At 41.0% G+C, this 14,485-nt stretch overlaps 1 protein-coding gene across 1 annotated transcript; it reads left to right on the plus strand.

The window, feature by feature from the left end:
* Positions 1-2,636: 2,636 nt before the first annotated feature.
* On the plus strand, positions 2,637-5,807 carry LOC112057019 (uncharacterized). The gene is made up of 4 exons (XM_052888892.1): positions 2,637-2,802; positions 3,429-3,526; positions 4,638-4,697; positions 5,749-5,807. Exons 1-4 carry the CDS (start codon positions 2,675-2,677, stop codon positions 5,805-5,807), a joined length of 345 nt encoding a protein of 114 aa, XP_052744852.1. The 5' UTR covers positions 2,637-2,674.
* The last annotated feature ends 8,678 nt before the right edge of the window (positions 5,808-14,485 follow it).

Consider the following 14,485-nt stretch of genomic DNA (forward strand, 5'->3'; position numbering starts at 1 on the left):
AATAAAGTAAGAAATTCACATTTTATTTCTCATTGATTTGCATTTTCATTATACTGCATATTCGTAAAACAGAACAATGAGCGGGAGTCATCATATCTTTGAGATATAGTTAGTTGACTGAATGATTTTCTATTATCAAAATCTATATTTAATAAATCTTAACTTATTCAATCATAAAAATTATGAAAAGAAAAGAAAAATTTTAAAATTGGTACACAAGGCACTGTTGCGCCTATACAAGTAATCTTCTTTGAAATTTCGAAACTACGCTTTCAATATTTTCATACTTTAGTTTAGTTACTATCGCATTATCGTAAACGCGAATTTATATGGAATTGAAACAGTTGTGCAGTAGTGCCACTAGATGGCGCTGTTTCAATTCCTTAGAAATTCGCGTTTACGTTAACGCGATCGTTACAGTATCAAACTGCCACTAGGCCCTCAGTTCAATGTTTTGACTAACGATATAGAATAGAACTGTGATAGCCGTGATAGCCCAGTGGGTACGACCTCTGCCTCCGATTTCGGAGAGTGTAGGTTCGAATCCGATCCCAGGCATGCACCTCCATTTTCAGTTGTGTGCATTTTAAGAAATTAAATATCACGTGTCTCAAACGGTGAAGGAAAAACTTCGTGAGGAAACCTGCATACCAGAGGTATTTCTTAATTCTCTGCGTGTGTGAAGTCTGCCAATCCGCATTGGGCCAGCGAGGAGGACTTTTAGCCTAACCCCTCTCATCTGAAAGGAGATTCGAGCTCAGCAGAGCGCCGAATATGGGTTAATAATGATGAATGATGATATAGAATAGTGTCAAATAAATGAGACTGTTTCACCTTATTCACAGCACAGAAGTTGAAGCAGAAGAATTTTTCTGTGATTTTACTTTCGCCTTATCCACAGCACAGATATTGAAGCAGAGGAATGTTTCTGTGACTGTACTTCCGTCTTATTCACAGCACAGAAGTTGAAGCAGAAGAATTTTTCTGTGATTGTACTTTCGCCTTATCCACAGCACAGATATTGAAGCAGAAGAATGTTTCTGTGACTGTACTTCCGTCTTATTCACAGCACAGAAGTTGAAGCAGAAGAATATTTCTGTGATTGTACTTTCGCCTTATTTATAGCACAGAAGTTGAAGCAGAAGAATGTTTCTTTGATTACGCATTATGGACAGTCGTGATGCGGAGATACTAATCTCATTCTGCGTGCTTCTCTATACCAGTAAGTACATTTCTTTTTCAAATACAAGTTTATTTTTCTACTAAGAGGAGATCTGGGAGGTGAGGGGCTTCGGCCGTGGCTAATTACCAATCTACCGACAAAGTCGTACCGCCAAACGATTTAGCGTTCCAGCACGATGTCGTGTAGAAACCAAATGGGGTGTGGTTTTCATTCATCTGGTGAAATTGCAGTTAAGGGCTAACTTGCAAAGAAAAAAAAAGAAAACGAACCAACTAGCATATTATTTAACATCGTTTTAACCTAAAGTAATTATTTCATGATGAAGTAATCTCTATTCTGTATCTTTGTTGTGCAAGTGCAAGCGACGCGCGCCGGACCCAACGACACGGCACAATTCGCCCACATGGCCCGACAATTAGAGGTGGAATCTGGCCTGTATGTAACTAAATATCGTCATCATCAACGTCACCGTCACCGTCACCGTCACCGTCACCGTCACCGTCACCGTCACCGTCACCGTCACCGTCACCGTCACCGTCACCGTCACCGTCACCGTCACCGTCTCCATTAACATCATCAACATCAGCCTCTATCCGCCCACCGCTCGACATTCATCTTTCCATTCCATTTCATTTCATTATTTTTGGAGCACCTTCAACTTCTCAGCTAGGATTTTATGAAATTAAATATCATGTGTCTCTAACGGTGAAGGGAAAATATTGTGAAGAAATCTGCATACCTGAGAATTTTCTAAATTCTTTACGTGTGTGAAGTCTGCTAATCTGCATTGGGCCAGCGTGGTGGACCATTGGCCTAACCGTCTCTTCCTGAGCGGGGACTCGTGCTTAACAGTAAGCCGAATATGGGTTCAGTGACCTTGAAGGGGCCCTGTATAAAAATTTGTTAGGGGGCCCAACATTTGGAATGGATTTATCATCATTATAAAGAATAAATTCTCACAAAAGAAACTTTTGTAAATATAACAGTGACTTTTTAACCTATGTAGGATGTATCCAATTTTTGGGGGCTCACGGCTTAACCCGGGAAAAAAAGAGATTGCTTTTTTACGTTTGTTTTTCTAAAGTGAAGGTTAACTCCAAAAGCTGTTATCTTGTTTTTTTTTCCGGAAAGCATCAGATTCAGTGTGGTTGTGGACTACTATTTTTATTTAATATTTCCTTTCACACGTAAGGGGTCCGGGATAGTCCAGGAGCCCCGTATCCTTCATAAGGCTGATACGGCGGTAGCTACGCCCCTGTATGGGTTGTTAATGATGATTGTAGTGTTTGTGTATACTAAATAAATACCTACAACACTACATACACTATCTCATGTACATTGGTAGTGGGGGCAATGAGTCAGTCTGTCACTGGCGTTCGACCTGAGTGGTCGTGCGCGGTCTGCTTGCCTTGCCAGTGTTTAGCTTCTCTTAGAGTAAGAACAAGGGTCCTTACAAAGATGATCGTCCATAGATTCCTAGCCCTATAGCTCATGTTGTTCTCCGTCAGGATGACCACCATGCGGTTGACACCGCCGCCAATCATCCGCACCACTCCGAGGCGGTTGCACTTCAAGGAACCGTGCGACTATATGGCGCACCACTGCTTTAAAGCATACATGTGAGTCCTCATCATCGTTAATTTCTTCGTTCGTTCATTGCGATCTCACCTGGGCTTATAGCCAAGTGACACGTCGATTCTATTTCTACAATCGCTAACGCTTCAAAAAGTATCTTCAGGTGAAATTGTAGTCAAGGGCTAACTTGTAAAGAATAAAAAAAAATATAAATGCCACTGTTGGCAGTGAACGCCAACGCCAACGCCCGCTGAACCCGCCGAGCTCCTAATGTGTACTTGCTCTTAGATGGATGGATAACATTTGTGCTCTGTTATCTTTGGTTTTATAGGATATATTTTGGAGAGTGTGCTCAGGAGCTATTCGATGTCATACCACCTTCACCTTTTTACCATCGCACCGCAAGACATCGGGTGGGCTTTCATCCCTATGTTGTAGATGTCCCTAAGGTTTGGAATACCCTTCCCAAGTCTGTGTTTCCTGAATATTATAACTTGGGTATCTTCAAAACAAGAGTGAATAGGCACCTTCTAGGCAAGCGTGTCCCATCTTAGACTGTATCTACACTTACCATCAGGTTAGATCATGGTCAAACGCGAGCCAATCTGCATTAAAAAAAAAAGTTGATTGTTCTCCCTGTTTCTCTACCACTGCCCTCCATGTCCTCTAGCACGGGCGCTGTGTGCGGCAGAACACTGTACTTCCACTACTACACGTTCAAGAACTACTGCATGCTGGAGTATGTCAACTGTATGGAGAGATACCGAGGTAACACTTGGCTATGTGACACTAATTGTATTTGTGTGTCATCGCCATCATCATTATCATATCAGCCGATGGACGTCCACTGCAGGACATAGGCCTTTTGTAGGGACTTCCAAACATCACGATACTGAGCCACCTGCATCCAGCGAATCCCCGTGACTCGCTTGATGTCGTCAGTCCACGTGGTAGGGACCAATACTGTACTTAGTAGTGCGAGGTCGCCATTCCAGCACTTTGGGACCCCAATGTCCACCGGCTCTTCGAACTATGTGCCCCGCCCATTGCCACTTTAGCTTCGCGATGTGGCAATTTGTGTGTAGTTTACAGATAAAATAATTCACCATATAATATTTGGTATTTGCTTAAAATGTTGGCTTTAATAATTTATTAATAATATTTTTTCTGTGGCTAAGAAAAACCGAACTCTAAATCGTTTACCGATAGGATGGTAACAAGCGGTGGCGTGCACTTCATCGATGCAAAAATGCACTGCCTATCCTAAGAACTTAATACAAACCTATGTTGGACCACAAAATACATGGTTGAACAAGGAATTTTCCAATTTTTACTTATAGTGCATATCCTAGTTAAAAAACTTATGCAAGCTGGTAACTAGCAATGCTAGTAAGCTAACTGGTAGAATGTCTACCAGCAGACCAGACTTATTCAAATTTAGAAAATATAAAAACCTTAAAACTAAACTGACTCGAGCTAGGAATTCAACCCAGGACTTCTCTACTGAGAACCGCAGCACCAACTGCACCAAAGAGGTCGTCAAAATTAGTTATTAATGTACAGTTATATGTATCCGTGATAGCCCAGTGGAAATGACCTCTGCCTCCGATTCCGGAAGGTGTGGGTTTGAATCCAATCCGGGACATGCACCTCCAACTTTTTAGCTGTGTGCATTTTAAGAAATAAATATCAGGTATCTCTAACGGTGAAGGAAAACATCGTGAAGAATGATCATACCAGAGAATTTTCTTAATTCTCTGCGTGTGTGTAGTCTGCCAATCCGCATTGGGCCAGCGTGGTGGACTATTGGCCTAACCCCTCTCATTCTGAGAGGAGACTCGAGCTCACAGTTAACAAACAAACACATTAATGTTCGCAGTGTGGCAGCTTCTGCATATGGGACCCTGCTACGAGGTTAAGGAGCACGAGGAGTATCTCAGTGAGTACAGCGCGTCTACGCATTAGAGCGTGCCCCATTAGGGCGAAACCACAACGCTACGGTGCGCACAACGCACCGTGCAAATATCCAATGCGATGCTGAACCGTGCAAACTTGCGACGCGTCCACACTTCGCTGCGTGCGCGCGTGTGCATTTCAACATGACTGGGCTCTTCTCGGACCAAGGCACGTTTGGAACCCTCGTTAATTTAATTTTTAGACTAATTATTATCACCATTCATAATCATCATTATCTTATCAGCCGATGGACGTCCACTATAGGACATAGGCCTTTTGTAGGGACTTCCAAACATCACGATACTGAGCCACCTGCATCCAGCGAATCCCTGCGACTCGCTTGATGTCGTCAGTCCACCTGGTGAGGGGTCGACCAACACTGCGCTTACTAGTGCGGGGTCGCTATTCCAGCACTTTGGGACCCCAACATCCATCGGCTCTTCGAACTATGTGCCCCGCCCATTGCCACTTCAGCTTCGCAATTCGTTGAGCTATGTCGGTGACTTTGGTTCTTCTGCGGATCTCCTCTTTTCTGATTCGATCACGCAGAGATACTCCTAACATAGCTCGTTCCATCGCCCGCCAATCTAAACTAATGGCCATAATTTTCTCGTACGATGTCGTAAGCGATGAAATATTTGCGTTGCGTCAACGCATCACATTGCGTTTCCATAATAAATAGAACGTTGTTTTCCATATATTTGAAATGAACCACATTAAAGCTGTGCGTCGCAGCGACGTTGCTATGACGGTCAGTGTTTTACTTTCGATCCATTGTTGAGTCTGGTTGGCGTGCGTTGTCCTCTTGCACTGTGACGTCATGGCAATGCAGTTGTCCATTGCGACGACGTACCGCAACGTACTAATGAGGCATCGCCTAAAAAGCTTCTTCTCTTGTCAAAGTTGTAATATAACAATGTATTACAGTTGCATGTAAATTGTTTGATATGAAGCAATCGGCCGAAACTGTGAGATTGTTTTATTTCCTTAGGTTTGTTTATTATGTTTCTTAACAATTTATTTTGCTTTTTCAGGATATCCGTATGATGACGACTACTTCTTGGACCAGTATTATGTTATAGAAGACCACTGATCGGAAGTTATTTTTTTTTAATTTGTGTATTTAATAACTAATTTGGCACGTTTTTAAATGTACTCACACTGTAAACAGACAGCAATAAAGGCTTTTTAATTTTATTTATTAACCTACTTCAAAAAAAGGAGGAGGTTTTTCGATTGTATGTTTTTTTTATTTTATATATCATTTACAAACCCGTATTTTGAGCAAATAAATCTCTCGCATTCGTTTCACTGGCTGCAGGTGGCTCAGTATCGTGATGTTTGGAAGTCCCTACAAAAGGCTTATGTCCTGCGGTGGACGTCCATCGGCTGATATATTCATTATGACCTGCTGAAGGCTAACCGCTATCTTCTGACAGGTCTACAAATCCACGTTCAAGTTTAGAGCAACTTAACTATAACTCAATCGGTCAATATTCCACAAGTATTGAACAACTCGCTGACTAGCGCTTGTGTCCGCTCAACTTTTATCTGATAAGTTCTGTGAAGACGCGAGACTCGGACAACTTTACAACTACTGCTTACGTGCTCTGCGAGGCACGGGGGTGTTTATATTATTTATAAGGCGTTACTTTGCGGAAGTTCATCATGAATATATAATAATACTAGCGGACCCGCTCAAGCTTCGCTTTGACTTTTTAATTGTTTATTTGCACTTCTTTCCTATCCCTACCTTACACTACCTTACTCCTACCCCTACCCTACCCTACCCCTACCCTACCCCTACCCTTCCTCTACTCTACCGCTACCCTACCCCTACCCTACCCCTATACCATACCCCTACCCTACCACTACCCTACCCTAGGATTTAGGGGTTTGAAAAATAGATGTTGGCCGATTCTCAGACCTACTGAATATGCACAAAAAATTTCATCAAAATCGGTCAAGCCGTTTCGGAGGAGTATGGCAACGAAAACTGTGACACGAGAATTTTATATATTAGATATTTATTTTGCTATCATCCGCGAAAAGCCGACGAACCCATGCGACAACGTCACCCAGGTCCGACAAAATACTCTCTACGTACGTTTACATACTGAGCCGCCTGCATCCAGCCAATCCCTGCAACTTGCTTGATGTCGTCAGTCCACCTGGAGAGGGTCGATCAACACTGCGCTCTCTAGTGCGGGCTAATTCATACACCGTTCGTAATGAATAACTCAGCAGCTAACACAATATCCGCGAGGTCGCGACGCGTCGGCCGAAAATGAGGAAAACCCGCCGGGAAATATAAGTTGCGGACGAAATGAGAATTTACGACATCCTAGGGATCGGCCGGCTTCACGATAATTGCCTTGCGCGAGGAAAATAATTACGAGGAGCGCTGCGTGCCCCCATGTGAGGATATCATTCTTTTTTATTGTATGGCACAAGTTTGTTACTGTTCTGCTTTGCTACAACTGAGTTTTTGAAGTAAAACTTGTTTGTTTACTCCCTCATCATCATCATCATATCAGCCGATGGACGTCCACTGCAGGACATAGGCCTTTTGTAGGGACTTCCAAACATCACGATACTGAGTCTGCATCCAGTGAAACCCTGCGACTCGCTTGATGTCGTCAGTCCACCTGGTGGGGGGTAGACCAACATTTCTACGGTTTCTACACGACATCTAACCAGCCACCACCAGCCAGCCAGACCTGGACCAATTAACAAAACCTCAATCGACCCAACGGGGGATCGAACCCAGGACCTCCGTCGTGTTAATCCACTGGGCCACGGAGGCCGTCAATTTACCGTTATAGGGCTATAAATGTATTATTTGCGGGAAAATTAGGAAAAACAGGCAGCTGAGCCACCCCAAGGATGTTATTTGTCGTGCTGAATTATGCAGACCTGCCGACAATCAATAAGCGAAACGTTCGGCTCGACCAGTGGCGGATTTAGTTTTCCTCCAATGGGTTAATCAATTATTGCCGCCTCTACTGACCTCTGAAAGTTGAACTACATTAATCACAATTGCATTAATTACGTTTTCAATAGAATTGCAAGTTTAATCCTACTAATATTATAATCGCGAAAGTTTGTATGGATGCTTGGATATATGTTTGGATGTTTGGATGTTTGTTACTCTACATATAACGCCGCTACTACTGAAGCGATTTAGCTGAAATTTGGAATGGAAATAGATTTTACTCTGGATTAACACATCGGCTACTTTTTATCCCGAAAAAATCCATGGTTTCCCGAGATTTGCGAAAACTGATGATTTTGATGATATGAATGTTTGTTGCTTTTTCACGCCTCAACTGCTGAACCGAATTAGCTGAAATTTGGTATTAAGATATATCGTAAAACTCAGGCTGTATTAACGATCTTAGCTTGTCCCTTGTGGAATAATTAAAGATGAACTAGCGGACGTCCGCGACTTCGTCCACGTTAAACTCGGTGTAAACTTTCAACTTCCTCTACCCTACCCCTATAAACGCTTCCCTACCCCTACCCTACCCTACCCCATACCCTACCACTACCCAACCCCTATCAACCCTTCCCTACTCCTACCCTACCCTACCCCATACCCTACCCCTACCCTACCCTACCACTACCCTACCCCTACCCTACCTACCTACCTATCCTACGTTGAAGTTTTACCTGAATTTTCTTCGCTATAAATCTCACGGAGCCCGAGACCTTTCCAACGAATGCAAAACCGTGGAAATCGGCTCGTGCGTTCTGGAGTTATAACGTCAGGAAGGAAAACCCGACTAATTTTTATATAGTAGATTAATTAAAAATGTCGTAAAACGTCATAGCAAACTTTTTTGATAAAGTAATGATTTCATTATTAAAGTGGAATAAATTCTTTAGATATAAGTAAATTGCCGGGTGTTTTTTTCAACACAGACTCATTTTTCTTTAATTTCTCTATGTTCAATTCTATAAGATACAACTTTTTCACCAAATTTGGAGCGTCCTAAAATATTCCGCCCTAGACAGGCTCCATCTTGTTGGTTGATTGGATGGTTACTTGTGCTAGACACCCACCATCCATTACGCCGGCTAAATTAAAAAAAAATCAAAATTCTTTTATTTCAATTAGGCTTAGTTTGAAAGGTCAGGTATATGTCAAAATGTAATTTAATCTAATGGTATGGTAATAATATACGAAAACTTAAAATCAAAGTTATGAGGGTTCCAAACGCGCCTTGGTCAGAGAAGAGCCCACAACAAACTCAGCCAAGGGTGATTTTTTTAGTTTACCACCATTTTACAAACGTCAGCGCTGCAGGCAGATGACCTTGTCATATGCCAGAATTAGCCTGTTGGTAAGTCCGGCACTGGCTCGACCTCTTTTCTCTGTTGTTTATCCCTCAGCCAAAGTTTGCGTTATCGCGCATCACCGGCCCAGTTTCAGGTAAACAGTTTTTTCACAATAATATACTTCCTTCATTCCGTTATTTACCAACTGTCTTTTTAACTCCCGACGCTAAAAGAGTGGTGTTATAAGTTTGACGTGTCTGTCTGCGGAACCATAGCTCCCAAACGGATGAAGCTATTTCAATTTTGTTTTTTTTTTATTAAAGGTGACTTACGGACGAGTGTTTTTAGACATGTTTGATGAAAATCGGTTGAGCCGTTTATAAGTTGTGGGGGTGAAAGTGGGGAAGAACAACCGAATTTCTGCAAATATACTCGAGTGGGGTCTCAAATGAAAGCGCACTGAAAGAGAATATTGATGATCGAGAGTGTTATTAATAATTGCATGACATTCGGGGGTTTTTCAAAATTTTCAGTTTTATAGGAAACTCCTTATGCCCATCGATCACGACGTCGTTGAGTCTAGGATTCGAGTCAGGCCTTGAAATATTGGACCTTCTAAAAATTAAAATCTGATTTGTTCCACCATCCCACGTGGGTATCAAGATTTGATTATACTCGTAGTCATAGGTTTAAAACAAATTATACTTGGGCCAATAAAACGTATTTTTTTATATTCTATACAAGAAATCATGAGAAATCCTCTGGGATCAGTATTTATGTGAAAAAAAAACGATTTTAACCAATCATCATCATTATCAACCCATATTCTCTGGTGTGCAGGTTTCCTCACGATATTTTCCTTCACCGTTAGAGACACGTGATATTCAATTTCTTAAAACCGAATAACCTTAACCGAATGAGTACCTACCACTAATAGATATCTATGCGAATATTATAAGATGAAGAATTTGTTTGTTTGCTTGAACGCGTTAATATCAGAATTTGTCTGATTTGAAAAATTCTTTCAGTGTTAGATAGCCTATTTATCGAGGTAGGCTATAGGCTATATATTATCCCCGCATTCCTACGGGAACGGTAAGCAAACATTTCCGTATAAAATACACCCAATTTACGAGGAGAGATTCTCAAGCATCAAGAGGGCTATTCAGTAAAGATATTTTGTATAACTCGTAAGTACGAATTTCGAATTTACCTCTCTCTGTGTCTGACACGGTACTGTAGAAAGAGAAAGATAGACGTGAATTCGAAACTCGCACTTACGAGTTAAACAGAACATCGTTACAGAATAGCGCTACAGTTAGTATACATATAAGTAATAAAAAATATAATATGTCAGGTTAGAGTATGATGGAGTAGACATTACTTACGATGACAGTACAGCTCTTTGAGACAAAGCCACACATGAGGCGCCGCGAGCGACGCATCGCGATGTGTTGTTTTCCAATTAACATTTTCTCTAACAAAACGGTGCACTATTTTATTCAACATTTTTACCCGACTGCAAGAAGGGCTCAGACCAATTATTATTGTATACGACCTACCTCGCTAGACGTTACTTTTCTGTCAAAGTATATGATCAACGATCTAATGCGATTATAAAAACTGTCTCTATAGTATCGATGTTAAATAGTTGTAATCGTGTTCGTCGGTTAAAGAGCTCTGTAAAAATAATTTTTTGTGTAATTGAATTGTGTAAAAAACGGGCAAAAACTTCTAGTTTAGTGTAAGATATCTAAGCTCGTTTTTTTTTTCAGAAAATAACAGACAATTTTCTTTGTGACCATGAGTGCGATACAGGTCCATCTATAATTGGTCTGAGAAGAAGGGTTATGTTTTTCGCGCGTATCTTGTATGTATGTATGTAATATTCTTTATTACCTCATATCTTTTCTAATTGCTTTCTACATTTCTGAACTGAGCTTGCTTTTTTCTTTTCAGTTTTTTTACACTATATGCAGTCGGGTTTTTTTATTTGTTTAATTTATTTATTTATTTTAAAACACGTTAGCTAGCACACCCACCATGCCACACATGGAAGTAAACCTAACTAATTCGATTATAGTCTTGCAAGTTAGTTGATGACACTCCAATGATATGCGGGCGACGGGGGAATGACTGCGCGGGTGTGAAATCGTGCGTGCGGGGAAGTGAGGTGCATCAGTCGTGGTTTTTTCATTCATCGCTACACGCCCCCCGCCTCGCGCGCAACATCGGGGAGTGTTACGAACGAAGTTGCCAAGCTATAGCTAGCACACCCACCATGCCAGTCCCACAAGTAAGTAAACTTAACTAATTCGACTATAGTCTGGCAAGTTAGTTGATGACACTCCCATGATATGCGGGCGACGGGGGAAAGACTGCGCGGGTGTGAAAAAAAGTAAGGTGCATCAGTCGTGGGTTTTTCATTCATCGCTACACGCCCCCCGGCCCCCGCGGACTATCGAGAGTGTTACGAACGAAGTTGACGTTGAAGGATGGTTGACGGTCAATCCAGACCGTCAACCATCCAAGTTGAAGAATTCTACTCCCGATGGGCCGCGCGGTCCGGGGGGCGTGTAGTGATAAATGAAAAACCTCACTTCCCCGCACGTACCCGCGTAGTCTTTCCCCCCGTCGCCCGCATATCATGGAATTGTCATAAACGGACTTGCCAAGCTATAGCTCTTTCAAGTAAGCCCGCTTAAATTTTAGACTGTCACTTAACATCAGATAGTAGTCTAGAGCTAACTGGTCACAAAAGAAAACTATTTTTAATGCAAATTTTGGTGAACTAGCAGATGCCCGCGTCTTTGAAATAATATTAATTCTCTCCCAAGAAATAGAACACTAGTATGGGTAATAGTGACTGATGATGTTTTCAATGCAGAAGTCGATTTGACGTTTGCTGTCAAATGTCATGTCATAGTTGCTTTAAGGGCGCCATCTTGTTATAGCTCAAAAACTTGGGTTTTAATTTCATTTATTTCTTTTTATTTAGTTATATTTATTCACTTATTTGGATTTTAATAAAATTCTTCATCATCTCCTTACCCTTATCCCACTTAAGTGGGGTCGGAAAAATATGTCAATCTTTTCCATTGGTCTCTATTACTTGTCAACTCAGCATCCACTCCTTTTACACACATGTCCTCTTTCACACAATCCAACCATCTCTTCTTTGGCCTTCCTTCCACTTGCACATTTAACATTTTTCTAGTGATATGACTTTCCTCCCTACGCATTATAATTCCATAATTTTAATAAAATTCTTGTATTTTTTACATTTTAATGATAAGGGGTAAAAGACTGGACTTGAAATGTACCATCTCCTTTAGCCAAATTGGTTCAGTAGTTGCGGCGTTATAGACACCCAAACAAACATCTATACAAACTTTTGCGTTAACATTAAGTACACAAAAAAAAGTAGTAGAATTTAACGAATTTTCGAGATTCAGCTGTTGCCATCCTTATAACATAAACATGTAGGCGTATGTGCCCACCGAACGAGCACAATAAACCTCGCTCGTTACTGGTCGTTACTGGTCGTTACTGGTCGTTACCCGGCCGGGGGGGAGGCGGGGGCCAGCTGTCGCCGCCGACTCCGAATGCGCCAACTTTACCAATATTGTACTTTTATTTGACGACCTCCGTGGCGCAGTGGTATGCGTGAAGGATTTACAGAGACGAAGGTCATGGGTTCGATCCCCGGCTAAGATTGAGGTTTTCTTGACTGGCTGGCTGGTTACAAAGCTGGTTAAAAAAATGTTTGCTCTCAGAAATGTCTATAGATTTATTATTTAATTATTATATTTAATAATTATTTATGTTCTGTTTATTTTAAATGGGTTACCTGAACCTAAAGTTACCACCCTACCGGGAAAGGCGGCCGGGAAGGATGTTTTCCGGTACGATGTCGTGTAGAATCCGAAAGGAGTGTGGATTTTCTTCATCCTCCTAACAAGTTAGCCCGCTTCCATATTATATTGCACTTAGCATCAGTTGAAATTGTAGTTAAGGGCTAACTTGTAAAGAATAAAAAAAAAATTGACCCACTGTTACGAGACTTATGATTTTATCGCTGTTTGTTCAGTCGGGTAGTTAGGCACGATCGGGTGATCATAAGGAACCTGCCTCTATAGTCAAGTGGCACGTCGATTCTCTTTCTACAATCGCAAATGCTTCGAAAACTAGAAAAATGTATAGGAATGACATTTGCTATCGACAGGTGATCAAGATCTGTTATTCCCATAGGTACATTTTTCTAATATTCGAAGCGTTTGTGATCGTAGAAAGAGAGTCGACATGCCACTTGGCTAAAGGAGCTGGTTAGCCAGTATAATCAGTCCCTTATAAAGGTCAGCGTCACAAAACTAAGAAGGTGCACAAAAGGTGTTGTGAAAATGGAAAAGCAATTTCCCCAACGACAACAATGTGCTGAGGGTGCTAATGAAAAATGCACAAGTGAGCGCGACAGACTTTCCCTTTTTCTCGGAATCTGGAGATGACGGGGAGAAATTAATGTGCCTACTTATTTACATGACAAAAGCATATTTTATTACTCGCTTAAAGGGATAAAAACACCTTTTCTTCTACCTCTCTGCGAAGAATGCTATACACTATAGGTAAGAGTACACTATTTAAACTAGGTAAGCTACCTATACCTCGGTAACTACAACAATTATCCAATCAATCAAAATACATTTATTTCAAATAGGCTAAGTTTACAAGTTCTTTCGAAACGTCAGGTAATAATATTAAACTTAAAATTATGGTGATAATAATTTAAAACTTAAAATTAAAGTTACGAGGGTTCCAAAACGCCTAGGTCCAAGAAGAGCGCATAACAAATTCAGTTTTTTAGTTTATCATCATCTAACAATAGGTTTATTATATAAATAGCCTGTCATGAAATACATTTCATTTCCAAGCCATTTTGTCATTTATGTAATCATTAACACTATAATACGACTTTTCGTTAAGCTTACTTTTTTTACTTTTCTTTAAACTTTCGGCTATTTAGATCTAAAAATTTATTTGTTACTCTCGCTCGCGACTTCGTCCGCCATTACCTTACCTTACCTTTTCAGCCAATAGACGTCCACTGCTGGACATAGGCCTCTTGCATGGACCTCCAAGCACAACGATCTCAGTAAAATTGGTATTCATACGCTTTATCTAACATTAAAAAGGTACTTCAAAAATTTCACCCCTATAGGGTTAAAAATAAATAAATAAATATACTTAAACAATACACATCACTATCTAGCCCCAAAGTAAGCATACAGTACAGTAGCTTGTGTTATGGATACTAAGATATTTGATATTCATATACATTTATATACTACATATACTGTATAAATACACACAGACACTGGAAAACACCCATGTTCATCACACAAATATTTTCCAGTTGTGGGAATCGAACCCACGGCCGTGGATGCAGATAGCAGGGTCACTACCCACTGCGCCACGCGGCCGTCATTAAAGGGT

This window comes from Bicyclus anynana, chromosome 24 (genome assembly GCF_947172395.1).
Source record: "Bicyclus anynana chromosome 24, ilBicAnyn1.1, whole genome shotgun sequence".
Lineage (NCBI taxonomy): Eukaryota > Metazoa > Arthropoda > Insecta > Lepidoptera > Nymphalidae > Bicyclus > Bicyclus anynana.